The 14,098-nt window shown below is 44.1% G+C and overlaps 1 protein-coding gene across 4 annotated transcripts in view; it reads right to left on the bottom strand.

The window, feature by feature from the left end:
• Positions 1-2,866, bottom strand: part of CLSTN1 (calsyntenin 1) — an 85,805-nt gene extending 82,939 nt beyond the window's left edge. For 3 of the 4 annotated variants that reach the window (XM_074306337.1, XM_074306336.1, XM_074306338.1), the window contains exon 1: positions 2,578-2,839. In XM_074306337.1, the coding sequence (XP_074162438.1) occupies positions 2,578-2,701 (124 nt within the window). In that variant the 5' untranslated portion in view covers positions 2,702-2,839. Of the gene's footprint in view, positions 1-2,577 lie in introns of all 4 variants that reach the window. The other variant, XM_074306339.1, reaches the window with a different exon arrangement.
• Between the last annotated feature and the right edge of the window lie 11,232 nt (positions 2,867-14,098).

The following is a 14,098-nucleotide window of genomic DNA, read 5'->3' as shown; positions in this document are numbered from 1 at the left end:
CCCTTCCAACTATTATATTATGCAATTCTATGGATACAATTTCATAGTCTGCAAAGTAAATAAAATGCTCAAGAATAGAAATGCATATCAAACTATATCTCTATAGTCACAACAACTGATTTACAGAAAAGATTGGTAAGAAAAAAACCATATTTTAGCCAACCAGAAACAATATCTCTAAAACAACAAAGTTATAACCCCCCAAAATGCTCATTTACTTTCATAATATTTCACAAGATTGACGATAAGCCCTATCATTTTAAAACAGTAAGATAAAAAAAAATTCCGTAAAATATTTGCCAAGAGCATTCAAAATAAGACAATATATTGGTTAAGCTTTCAAGTCTGTGACTCACATTTAAAATTTAGTTTTAATGTAACTTTTTTTCTAATCTACATTGTAAACTGAAGAAAAATGAAATACTTAGTTGACAAAATTTGAATGACAGTCAATGTTTGAGATGTGATGTGAATAAAATGTGCAGTTATAATTTTCAGAGCTATGAAAAGAACATGAAACAAAAGATGTCTTTTATCTCCTCTGCCAATTAATTTGTGAATATCAGTAAGTCAAGCCCCAGGATAAAGGAAAAAAAGAATCCATAAGTCTGATAAGTTGCAATTCAATTTACTTTTTAAAAGATACAAAGATTCCTCCTCCATTTTAAACAGCTATTCCAGAATCAGAACCATCAATTTAAAGTACTTTCTACAGAATACATCTGGGTTACTTTGCTCCAAAGCCAGAGAGGTGTTTGCCATTGCAAGATGTATTCAGTGGTATATCTGCAATGCGTAAGTAAGCATTCCCTGTGTAAGATCTATCAATATCAAAAGAAGGATGTAATATTTAAATGGTTAGATGCTAAGGTTCAAAGTCAGATAATCAACTAAGGAAGAAATGCTATTTGCCAGGTTATCTTTAAAATAAATTTAGTTCCACATTCTTAGGGAATCAAGCCATGTAAGCTCTTCATGATCCAAAATCTCACCAGAAAAACCCCGCACCAAGCAGTTGGGGGGGGGCGGGACCCAGAGGGAGGGAGGAGGAAAGCTGGGGAATTTTCCAATGCAGGACAAGTCCATAGTTGTCGACCTTACTCATGACTTTAACCTTTTCTCTTATTTTTGGCAACACATTACAACCCATATCCGTCTATTAATTTGAAAGCAAACGACCTTTAAAGGGTCAGAGGGAAGCGGAGTTCGATCTGCCCGAGGAAATGGAGATCTTTTAAAGAAATGTGGGGGAGCGGTGTATGGCTATTATATAAGAACCCAGTTTAAAAGAAAAAAAAAAAAAAAACGTTCGGATGCAAGCATCTACCTGATTCTAATCAATATGACAAATGCAAACCCCTACACTGCACCTCCAGCAGGCCCTGGCAGAGAAAAGCTGGCCACGGACAGCAGGGTGAGGGGTGCAGAGGGACCTCAAGGCCCAGCCAGCACCTTCTCCAGCCAATAGCCCATGCCCCCACTCTGGGCAGGGGGGAGGGGGGAGAGAGAGGGAGGTTACAGAAAGGCCTCGGGCCCCGCATGCAGCACTCGGGCACACACTCCTTCCCGATGGGCTTAACCATTAACAGCGCCCCCCCTTCCCGGGACTGGCAGCTCCCCCTCCACCCAAAGCACCTGCACCTGGCGGGGAGGGGCGGGAAAGTGAGCAGCATCCCCATCTCTCTCTGTCATCTACACATCTCTACACTGTGCCTGTCATTAATCTCAGGCCCTGCACACTCACACACACTCAGGCTTCGAATGCCTCAGCCTTGTAACTGTCATTAATCTCCCCCGCCTTGCACACTCGCGGCTCCGAACCTGCCTCAGAATTGTAACTGTCATTAATCTCCCCCCTTGCACACTCACAGCTCCGAACCTGCCTCAGCATTGTAACTGTCATTAATCTCCCTCCCCCCCCTTGCACACTCACAGCTCCGAACCTGCCTCAGCATTGTAACTGTCATTAATCTCCCTCCCCCCCCTTGCACACTCACAGCTCCGAACCTGCCTCAGCATTGTAACTGTCATTAATCTCCCTCCCCCCCCCTTGCACACTCTCGGCTCCGAACCTGCCTCAGCATTGTAACTGTCATTAATCTCCCTCCCCCCCCCTTGCACACTCAGGCTCCGAACCTGCCTCAGAATTGTAACTGTCATTAATCTCCCCCCCTTGCACACTCGCGGCTCCGAACCTGCCTCCGTTCTACGCCTGTCACTAATCTCACCCCCTTGCACACGCACTCGCGGCGCCGGGCTTTGCCGCACTCTTGCACGGACACTCACACGCAGTGCACACTCACTCCCTGCCTGGGCATCCCCACTAGCCTCAGTCTCGCCCCTTGCCCTCACTCTCACGCGCGCACACACCGAGGCAGGGGCGGGTTGGGGGATGGAGGGCGGGCAGAAGGGTCCGGCCCCCTCCCCGCCCCCTCCTCGGCCCGGGCGGCGGGCAGTCCAGCGCTCCCCTCCTCAGGTGCACGCGCGCCCGGCGCCAGCGGGGGGAAGGGGGCGCCCTCCAGGTGCACGCCCCTTCCCCCACCCCGGCCCCCGGCCCCGGCCCCGGCCCGCGCTCACCTCGCGCCGCCCAGCCCCCGCCGCAGAGCCCCAGCAGCGCGGCGGCCGTCACGAGCCAGGCGGAGGCGGCGGGCGGGGAGCAGCGGCGGCGGTGCGGCTGCGGCTGTGGCGGCTCCGGCAGCATCGCGGGGGCTCCCGGCCGGGCCGGGCCGAGCCGAGCGTCGGGGGACGGGCTGAAGCGGCGGCGACTCAAACGCCGACCATGGGCCGCCGGCGGGCTGCGGCGGAGGAGGCTGAGGGGGGCGACCGCGGCGCAGGCTGGGGCTCGGGCTCGGGCTCGGGCTCGTACTCAGACTCCTTCTCGAGGCGAGGGCGAGGTCCCGCCGGAGGAGCCGCTGCTGCCGCTGCCGCCGCCGCCGTCGCCGTGACGATGCGCCCCCGCGCGCGCGCACGCGCGTCCCCGCGTCGTTCCCCGCCTCCCTGGGCCAGGGCCGCGACTCTAAGATGGCGGCGCCACCCCTTCCCCCCCAGCCGCAGCTCGGGCTCTCCACGGGGGCGGAGCGATGGGCGGGGAGGGGAGGGGAAAAATGGCGCGCGCACGACCGAGCGAGCAAGGAGCGCGCGCAGGGGCGCGTGCTCGACGGAACCCTCCCCGCGGTCGGGAGAAAGGATGGATGGATGGATGGAGCAGGCAGATCCTGGTTCTCACTGCAGAGGGGAGCGCATGTCCTCCTCCTCCTCCACACCACCCTCTCTCAGGACACCCGCCCGCTCCAGGAGACTCTCTCTCCGCGCCAGTGTTCACGAGTTGCTGGGGACCGGGGCGCCCCCCGGGCCGTGCCCCTGCGCCTCGGACTTTGCAGAGCGGCCCTGGGAGGGGGGAGGGGTCTAGACCCTGCATTCGAAGCGCCCCGGCCGGGACGGCCGAGGTCCGCAGCGCCTCCCCTGTGGTCCCGCGCAGACCCGTCTCGTTCCCCTTCAGCCCTGCCAGCCGCACGTCCGTGTCCCCAGGGGGCCCTCCCCCAAGTCACTGAGAAAGGGCAATGGGACACGGCGAGGTTTTCTCCCGTCCGTCCCGCGGCCGGGGAGGCTCGGACAGCGCCCGCAAAGGGCCGGGAGGCAGAGCCTCGGGCTTCCAGGCGTTTCCTTTATTTTTCCAGCGATCCGGAATGGACGCAGACCTCCCCGTCCCTCCAGCCCAAACCTACGGGGCTGTATGAATGCAGGACACAGAAAAGAGAACTGTGCGCCTTGGCATTGACTCCTTAGCGCTCTCCTGGACGGTCAAAGAGGAGTATTGATATCCAAGAACCCCCCTCCTCCCCTTTCTAAACTCCCCATTCCACTAAGACCAAGGCTGTCTGAGTGTGCACCGCGCCTGACTCTGCTCCCCATCTTCACACCACTCCTCTCCATCCAGTCCCTTTGCCTTCCTCTCCGAAAGAACCTTCCCAAAATGAGACCCGACAGCCGTGGGGATCTAGAGGGCGAGCTCAAATTCTCAACTACACTGACCCGAAACACTCACAACTCGCTTGAGCCCAATTCCCAATGTGTAAAATTAAGGAGTTCCACTAAATGGCCTCCGCATCTAAGATCTCCGACTCTATCCTGACGTCACGTTGTCTCTTTCCCTTCTGTCTCCCACATCATCTACTTACAAGCTTTTAGAGGATCCCAGCCACTTTTCCTTCTTAGCAGGGGAAGGATCCTAGTTATTTTTCCTTCGTAGCACCCCCCACAAACAGCAGCAGAGAGAAAATAGAATCCATGGTAATGCCCAATCACTGCTTATTGGTAGATTATTGTTTACCTTTTATAATACTTTATTTTCCAAATACCTGCAAAGATAGTTTCCAACGTTCACCTTTGTAAAACCTTGTTTCCCAATTTTTCTCCCACTCTTACCTTTCTCCCCTCTCCAAAACACCAAATCCTCCGATATAGGTTAAATATGTGCAATTCTTCTCAATTGTTCCATATTCCTCATGCTGAGCAAGAAAAATCACTTACTGAAAGAATTACTGGACCATACTTTTTTTTTTTTTTTTTCCTGCTACACAAACCTTATAAATCTTCTCTCAGGAAAAATAGACAAACAAATGAATAAATATCCTATGGGGCTCCAAGGAGAAAAAAATACATTACCCAACAACTCAATGAAAATCAAGGTGTGATGACTACAACATAAATGAAAATAACAGCTGGAAAAAAAGGGGGGTGACTGAATGCTGAGTAAAGCGTGGTCCTGAGGAAATAAGAGAAAAACGAACCTTTTGGGGGGGAAGGGAATTACTTATATTGTCAGATAGGATTAATGGTTTTGCTGATGGTTTAGTATCTTTTAAAAAATTCTTGTTGTAGATGGCTCTCTGAATGGGATATAGTATTTTAGGAAATGAAAGTGATGTGAAAGCAAAAGCTATCAATAGAAATTTAAAAGAAAGAGAAAAAAAAAAAGCGTGAGCTCAGAATGAAGTTTTTGGATGGTGAGCCCCTCACTGAAATGCATGCAGTTCAAAGGGCAACCCAAAACTTTGGAGGATCTCCTGGTATCACCCCTTCATTTTCCTTTTTTTAAAAAGAAAGACCATAGTGGGGGAGGGTGGGGGAGGAAGATTCTTGGGAAAGGTGGGGCAGATGGCAAGTGAGCTCAGGAAGACTTGCACATGCTGAGATTTTGCCCACATGAGGATTAGTCAGTCTGGAAAAGAGATCAGCTTGAAGAGCCCCCCAAAAAGGAGCAGTGAAATCTAATTTTCCAGTCTGTCTAACAAGGCCCATTACATGAAACTTTTAAAGGATTCTTTTCATGATGGATCAGTTCATCTACAAAACATCCCCCCAAATTTTGACTATACAAGGCACCAAAGGGGAAGATGGCCCGTGCCTGAGGTGACCCAATTCTTCAGTGAAGGGATAGGGAATAGAGCTTGAAGCCAGACTGTGAAGGGCTTTAAATGTCAAACAGGAATTTGGCATGGCCAATCAATTTGATTGCCCTAGGCCTTCCTTACAGTTGGGGAGGGGACTTTCTGCTTATGTTTAGGTAATGGGATGTGGGGGGAGCAAAGCTCAGGGAAAAATAGTATCTCTGTCAGCTGGTACCAAAAGGGAAAAAAAGACTTGCACAACACAACACAGGGCATTTGTATGGCTGCATTGTCCCCTGTAAAACTGCACACATATACACAAACTCAAATATGGCTGTCCACAAGAAATTTGGAAGCTTCATCATAACACATGTGACTTGACACATCTCAAAATAAATACCTGTATTTCATGAACAGCGGAGAGGGAATTTTCTCTATTTAAGAGAATATGCATTTATCAAAAATCGTATTTAAAAGCATCATCACACCCTCCCACCACATGTTTCATTCCAGGCTTGCTTCCTACTCCTAGTCCTGGCTCTGAATCAGACCTTAATCTCTATTCTCCTTCCTTCTTTAGGAAAGATCACAGGATTTATAATTGGGAAGGACATTTGAGTTCATTTTTCTGAACACTCTCATTAATCTTTTTTGTGTGTGTGTGGGGGGGGCAATTGAGGTTAAATGACTGACCCAGGGTCATACAGTTAATAAATATTTGAGAATGAATTTGAAGTCAGATCCTCCTGACTCCAGGAAAGGTGCTCTATCTATTGCCTGAATGCTCCTCATTCACTCTTTATGCAGACTGAGGGACAAAGAAAGGAAGGCACATGCCCAAGACCATGCAGTAGGTAAGGGACTTGCTTGGTAAATACCATTTCTAAAAAAGTAATTAAACCTGGTTATTCATCAATGGAAAGTACACTGCTTGTCATTGACAACCCCAGCACTTTTAGCTGCTTTCAAAAAGATTACCCCAACAGAACATTAAGGGAACAGTAATAATTGCTCTCTGGGGATCTGGCCTGCCAATTTAAAGATTTCTGAAAGAAGCACTGAGAGATGGGAGAGTCTAAACATATATCTGCATACATACATATGCAATATGTCTATATTCACACATATATACATTTTATCTTTCCAATTAGAACAGATATAATAACAAACAATAATAGCTTGCATTCATATAGCACATTAAAGTTTGCAAATTACTTGACATACATTTTCTCATTTGATCCTCACAACAATTCTATGAATTAGGGCAGGAAATTTTGTAGTTGTTCCCAATGATTAGCACAGTGCCCAACACATAGTAAATGCTTAATTCATTGATATGTATTCATTGATGTGTGTGAGTATAAAATGATACAGAGTGAATACAATAAGAACAATGACCACCATGACATAAAAAAAAATAAAAAAAACCAATGGAAGGCATCAGAACTCTGATTGATGTAGTAACTAATCCTGACTTTGGTGAATTGTGGATAAAACATGTCTTCTTTCTCTCAGATGAGAGGCATCATACTATACTATATTATATTATGCTATTGAGCATACATTGCCTGACATGGTTTGTAGATTAAAGCAGAAGCCCAGAACTATAGAATTATGAGACATATCAATAAGCATTTTTTAGCTTTTTACTTTCAAAATATATGCATAGATAATTTTTAAGATTCATCCTTGGAAAACCTTGTTTTCCAGATTTTTTCTCCCTCCCTTCTCCTCTTTCCTCTTAGCAAATAATCCACTATATGTCAAATATGTACAATTCTTCTATACATATTTCCATAATTATCATGCTATACAGGAAAAATCAGATCAAAAAGGGAAAAAATGACAAAGAAAACAAAAAGCAACAACAAAAATGGTGAAAATACTATGTTGTGATCCACATTCAATCCCCACAGTCCTCTTTCTGGATGCAAATAGCTCTCCATCACAAGAATTTTGGAAGTATCTTGAATTACCTCCTTGTTGAAATCATATAATCTTGCTGTTGCCGTGAATAATGTTCTCTTCGTTCTGCTCATTTCACTCAGTATCAGTTCATGTAAGTCTCTCCAGGTCTCTCTGAAATTATCCTGCTGATTGTTTCTTACAGAACAATAATATTCCATAACATTTATATATATAATTTATTCAACCATTCTCCACCTGGTGGGCATCCACTCAGTTTCCAGTTCCTTGCCACTACAAAAAAGAGATGCTACAAACATTTTTTACACACATGGGTTCAAAAAGCATTTATTAAGCACCTTCTTGGCTCCATGGAGTCCGGAGTCAGGAAGACCTGAGTTCAAATCCAGCCTCAGACACCAATTTTGTGACATTGGTAAATCCCTTAATCTCTGTTTGCTTTAATTCACTGAAGAAGAAAATAGCTAACCACTCCAGTATCTTTGCCAAGAAAATTCCATGGGCATTATCAGATCACCAAGACCTATACATAACTGAACAACAACAACAAAGCACCTAGCATGTACCAGATCCACTAGATACAGCAGATACAAATATAATGAATAAAATAAAAATAATTCCTACTCCCAAGGAATTTACATGCTAATTAGGATTTAGAAGGGGAATTAGGATCGTGTAATCCAATCCCCTCAACAGAGGCTGAACAAGCATTCACTTGTTCTGGGTTCAAATCCAACTTCTAATATTTACTAACTTTTTGATCTTAGGCAAATCACCTAATCACTCCAAGTCTCAGTTTCCTCAGCTATAAAATAAAGAAGTTGGGCAGAAGGGCCTTTGAGATACCTCCTGGTACCAGGTCTATGAGCCTATGAAAATATCAGCCTAGGAGCTCCAAATTTCCAGCCCTTTCCCTGCTCTGGGGAGGCCCCATTATTTCTGTTCCATAAGATGAGGACTCTTCCTTGCTCATCATTTGTAAGTGGCTCAGCTCGATCTCTGAATTATTGTAGACTCATGTGCTTGATTATTTTCTTCTTAAAAAAGTTATTCAGGGGGGCAGCTAGGTGGTGCAGTGGATAGAGCACCAGCCCTGAATTCAGGAGGACCCGAGTTCAAATCTGGTCTCAGACACTTAACACTTCCTAGTTGTGTGACCCTGGGCAAGTCACTTAACTCCAGCCTCAAAAAAAAAAAAAAAAAATTATTCAGTGTTATGTAATATTATTGTTCTATAAGAAATGATCAGCAGCAGGATTTCAGAAAGGCCTGGAGAGACTTACATGAACTGATACTAAGTGAAGTGAGCAGAGGAGATCATTGTACAACAATAACAAGATTATATGTTGTATATTGCTGAAAAGAGTCACATCTATCAGAATTGATCATCAATAACAAGATTATATGATGATCAATTCTGATGGATGTGACTCTTTTCAGCAATGATGTTATTCAGGCCAGGTCCAATGGTCTTGTGATGGAGAGAGCATCTGCACCCAAAGAGAGGACTCTGGGAACTGAATTCTTTTTTGTTGTTGTTTGCTTGCATTTTATTTTCTTTATCATTTTCTTTTCTGGTTTGATTTGATTTTTCTTGTACAGCACGATAATTGTATAAATATGTATGCATATATTGGATTTAACATATATTTCTACCATATTTAATATATATTGGATTGCTTGCCATCTAGGGGAAGAGGTGGGAGAAGGTAGGGGGAAACTGGAACACGAGGTTTTGCAAGGGCTAATATTGCAGAGTTACCTATGCATATGTTTTGAAAAATAAAAACTTTTAATAAAAAAAATTTTAAGTTATTCAGGAAATGAGATGACTAAAGAGAAGGTATTCCCTATGATTCCTGGGAGGAGGTTGCACTCATTGGTTTGGTGGGGAAGGAGGAAGATTTATTGTTTTGTTTTGTTTTTCAGTAGGGTTTTTCCCCCAGCTCCTCCATTTGCAGGCAGATTCATGGAAACACAGACACTACTATTGCCCTCAGCAGAACCATCAACAAGAATAAATTTCCCTTGAAGGATAACAGAAATTCACTCTACTAAGAGAGCTTCTTAAAACCTGAAACCAAGCCACCTGAGTTCTCATTTTCCTTGCCTTTTATCCAAATTGATGCTATATCTTGATTTCGTTTCCAGAAACCATCTTCTCTCCACTCACATCCCAGCCACCAGTCCAAGGCCTTATCACTTGCACCTTTTTAGTACTGCAGTAGCGTGCTAAATGAGCTCTTGGAATCCATTCTCCATACAGTTGCAAAATTTATCTTTGTGAACGGAGATCTAATTCTGTAACTCACCTGTTCAAGAACTTTCACTGTCAGCCAATTGTTTCTTAGATAAAATACAGGATCTTCTGCTTGACCTTTAAAGTCCTTCACAATATAACACCAATCTATCTTTACATGTTACTCCGTCTCTCATGTACCTTATGTTCCAGCCAAACTAGCCTCTTTAATATTCTATTTCTGATCTCTGTATCTTTACACAGTCTGTGCCTCATGCCTGGAATGCTTTAAAATGAATTAAATTATATCAAATCCTACTTCAACAACATAACTTATATCTACCTCCTTTCTACCCTTACTTCTGAACAAGATTATTACAGAAATATTTTAATTGGTTTCCCAACCTCTTCCTTCTCCAATCCATCCTCAGCATACCTGCTATATTCTCTTTAAAAAAATAAACTTTTAAGTTCCAGATTCTCTCTCCACCCACCTTTCCCCTCCCCATTGAGAAGGCAAGAAGTACAATTCTTATTGTACATATGAAGTCATGCAAAAAGTATTTCCACCTTAGGCATATTGAGAAAGAGACCCAGAGAAACAGAGAAGGAAATATACTTTACTCAGCACTGAATCTGATCGGTTTTCTCTCTGTGATAGGAAATATGTTTTACAGCGAGTCCTTGTAGTATTGTAGTATGCCATCATATTGATTAGTTACTAAGTCTTTCACAATTGATTATCTTTACAGCATTGCTTGTTCAGTCATTCCTCAACTAATGGGCATCCCCTCAGATTCTAATTCTTTGCTACCGAAAAAAGAACTGATATAAATATTTTTGTACACACAAGGCTTTTCTCTTTTTCTTTTCCCTCTTTGGTGTATAAACTTAATAGTGAGATTACTGGATCAAAAGATATGCACAGTTTCAAAGCACTGTGGGCAATTTTCTCTTCAGAATGGTTGCACTAGTTCACAGCTCAATCAACCAATCATTTTTGTACCTATTTTCCTATCCCTCATTTGTAATTTTTCTTTTCTGCTACCTTAGCCAATTTTAAGAATATAAGAAAGTGCCTCTGAATTGTTTTAATGAATATTTCTGTAGTTATTAGTGATTTATATAATCACCGATAGCGTTAATTTCTTCCTCTCAAAATTGTTTATTCATAATCCCTTGACCATTTATTAGTTGGGGAATGGCTCTTATTCTTATAAATTTGGCTCAGTTCCCTATATATTTGAGAAATTCAATTCAATAAGCATTTATTAAGCACCTCCTATGTGCCAGATATCCTAGTAAGTGTTAGGAAGAGGCAAAAAGACAGTTTCTGCCCTCAAGGAGCTTACAATCGAATAGGGGAGGCAAGGTGCAAAATACCAAAAAATGTATACATAAGATCTTCATCAAAGAAACTGGCTGCAAAGATATATTCCCCAGGTTTCTGTTTTTCTTCTCATTTTAGCAGAATTGAATTTATTTGAGGGGGGGGATTTTTTTCCAATTTTATCTAACCAAAATTATATACCTACCAAGATATACTATCTCCCATGAACCTCTCTCTCTTATTTGGTCATGAAATCTTCCCCTATCCATAGACCTGACAGGTATTTTCTCCCATGCACCAGTAATTTACTTATGATAGCAGCTGTTATATCTAAATCATGTACCCATAGCGTATCTTGTTATATATACTGTGAGATGTGAGTCTATGCCTAGTTTCTATCAGACTACTTTCCATTTTTCCCTTTCAAATTTCAAACTGTTATTAACTTGTAAATACTGGGTGTTGAGGATATCCTGATATCTGCCCCCTCCTATTTTTCACAAACACTAAGATTCAGGATAAAAACTACATGTCACAGCTCAGATCCTAACAGCCTAGGGATGGTGTCATCTTCCTATTCCAGCCCCAGCAGCACATCCTATAAGGTGAGGCTCAATCCTTGTTGGATACCTGAAGCACTAGGGAAGATCCCTGCTGCTTGGCTGAGTTTCTTTCCTTTAGATCTGTCCCATCTGTTGGACAGTCCAGTTTGTAGAATCCACAGGGACTACCATGTGCCTCTGGCTACTCATTTCCTATTTCCTTTGGGTTTTCAACATCCCCCTACTCCCCTCCACACACTCAACTCTCTCTGCTTTGAAAGGTCCTTGCTTTTATCTGTGAGTGGACTGATTTCAGGGATGCAAATGAAAGCATCAATAGTCCTAGCAAGTCCTAGTAAGAAAATCTTCTCCCCTGACAGTTATAGGAGAGTTCTGAGAATTATCAGTAAGCATTGATGTCCTGGCTTATCAGAAGCAATGGAGACCAGAAGAGAGGTTTCATATAAAGCAGTGGAGGTGGGGAGGGGAAGGACCAAAACCATTGGAGTCTTAGTTCTGCTTTCTTATAGGCAAAAGCATGGGACATTGAGCTGGAAGGGACATTAAAACAATGTCAGAGCTGGGAAGACCCTCAGAACAGAAAATTCCAGCAATGAAAGGAATCTAAGAACACGGGATGTCAGAGCTGGGAAGGCCCTTAGAACTCAGTATGTCAGAGTTGGAAGAACCCTTCGAACTCAGAAGGTTAGAGCTGGGAGGGCCCTGAGGATGTCAGAGCTGGGGGGCCCTTAGAACATGGGATGCCAGAGCTGAGAACAGTCTTAGTAGTCATTTAGTCCAAACATTCATTTTCATTGAGGAAGTACCTCAGACCACAAGACCTGAAGTGAATCCCTGAGGTCACACAGGCAGGAAGCAGCATAATTTGGATTGAATGCCATGATCTTGGGTTTCAAATTTAGTGATATTTCCACTATATGACACATACTCCTTCAGTGGATTGAAGGGTGTTGGAGGCAAAGGCAGCCCCATGAGAGAGTTACCATGGCAATAGGAACTCAGGAGAAAGTTGATGGGGTAAAGGGGCAACACAGTGACACATGCTATAGGGTGGCCAGAACATCTCCACGTGAGAAAGAAGCTTTATGGATCCTCTGGGAGAAAGTCTTAATAACCCTGGGCTAGTGACTCTTCAGAGCTCCTGTTTCTACTGAAAATTGGGCTGAGAAACAAACACCTGCAGGGAGGGAGGTGGGGCTAGTCCATAAGAATTGATCATGGTAAGCAGCTAAAGAGATAAAGCAAAGAGCCAAAGAGGACACTCATTAATCAGGTAAGGATGCGCAAGTCATTTAATCTGTCTATACCTCAGTTTGCTCAACTACAAAATGGGAACATTATGACTTATCTCATAAGAATATTGTCAGGAAAAACATTACCCAAAGCTTAATGTAGAAATATGAGCTATTCTTTTAAATACCAAAAGCATTCTGAGCATAGTCTAGGAAAGACTTACAACATTTTGGGACTGAGGTAGGGGATCCCAAAGCCCAAGTCAGCCTCCAATTCTCTTGTCTCCCAGAAGTGAAGAGTTTAGAATTAGTAACAGAACACAGAAACAGCTTGTGCACTAAGAAGACTAAAGAAGACCATGGGATCAATGAACACGCATTTATTAAGCACTTATTATGTGTGATAGTGCTAAGTACTAGGTGCCAAGGATATAAAAACAAAGAATGAAACAATCCCCACCAGCAAGGAGATTATATCCTGATGAGAGGGACAAGTACATACAGAGGTGTATGCAATATATATAAAAGTAGAATAATTATAAATATATAAAATTAACTATTTTATATGAATTAATAACTATCTCATAACTATATTGTAAAAAGGTGTATATATACAGGGAGAGGGAGAAAGAGAGAATACATATAGAGAGAGGGGGAGGGAAAAAAGGAGGGAATGAAGAAAGGACGAAAGAAAATAATAAAATACAAGGTAGTTTGAAAGGAAGGGCACTACAATTCCAATAGATTTGTGATGGGTAGAGCCACCTGCATCAAGAAAAAAGAAGGAAGGAAGGAAGGAAGGAAGGAAGGAAGGAAGGAAGGAAGGAAGGAAGGAAGGAAGGAAGGAAGGAAGGAAGGAAGGAAGGAAGGAAGGAAGGAAGGAAGGAAGGAAGGAAGGAAGGAAGAAAGGAAGGAGGGAGGGAGGGAAGGAAGGAAGGAAGGAAGGAAGGAAAGGAGGAAGGAAGCAAGGAAAAGAAGAAGGGAAGGAGGGAGTGAGGGAAGGAAAAGAAGAAGGGAAGGAGGGAGGGAGGAAGGAAGGGAGGAAGGAGGGAGGGAGGAGGGAGGGAGGGAGGGGAGGGGGGAGGAGAAAGAAAGGAAGGAAGGAGGGAGGGAGGGAGGGAGGGAAGGAAGGAAGGGAGGGAGGGAGGGAGGGAGGGAGGGAGGAAGGAAGGAAGGAAGGAAGGAAGGAAGGAAGGAAGGAAGGAAGGAAGGAAGGAAGGAAGGAAGGAAGGAAGGAAGGAAGGAAGGAAGGAAGGAAGGGAAGGAGGGAAGGAGGGAGGGAGGGAGGAAGGGAGGAAGGAAGGGAGAGAGGAAGGAAGGAAGGAAGGAAGGAAGGAAGGAAGGAAGGAAGGAAGGAAGGAAGGAAGGAAGGAAGGGAGGGAGGAAGGGAGGAAGGAAGGGAGAGAGGAAGGAAGGAA

Source organism: Sminthopsis crassicaudata, chromosome 3 (genome assembly GCF_048593235.1).
Source record: "Sminthopsis crassicaudata isolate SCR6 chromosome 3, ASM4859323v1, whole genome shotgun sequence".
Lineage (NCBI taxonomy): Eukaryota > Metazoa > Chordata > Mammalia > Dasyuromorphia > Dasyuridae > Sminthopsis > Sminthopsis crassicaudata.
Note: the sequence above shows the minus strand (reverse complement) of the source record. Positions and strands in the feature narration are given on the sequence as shown.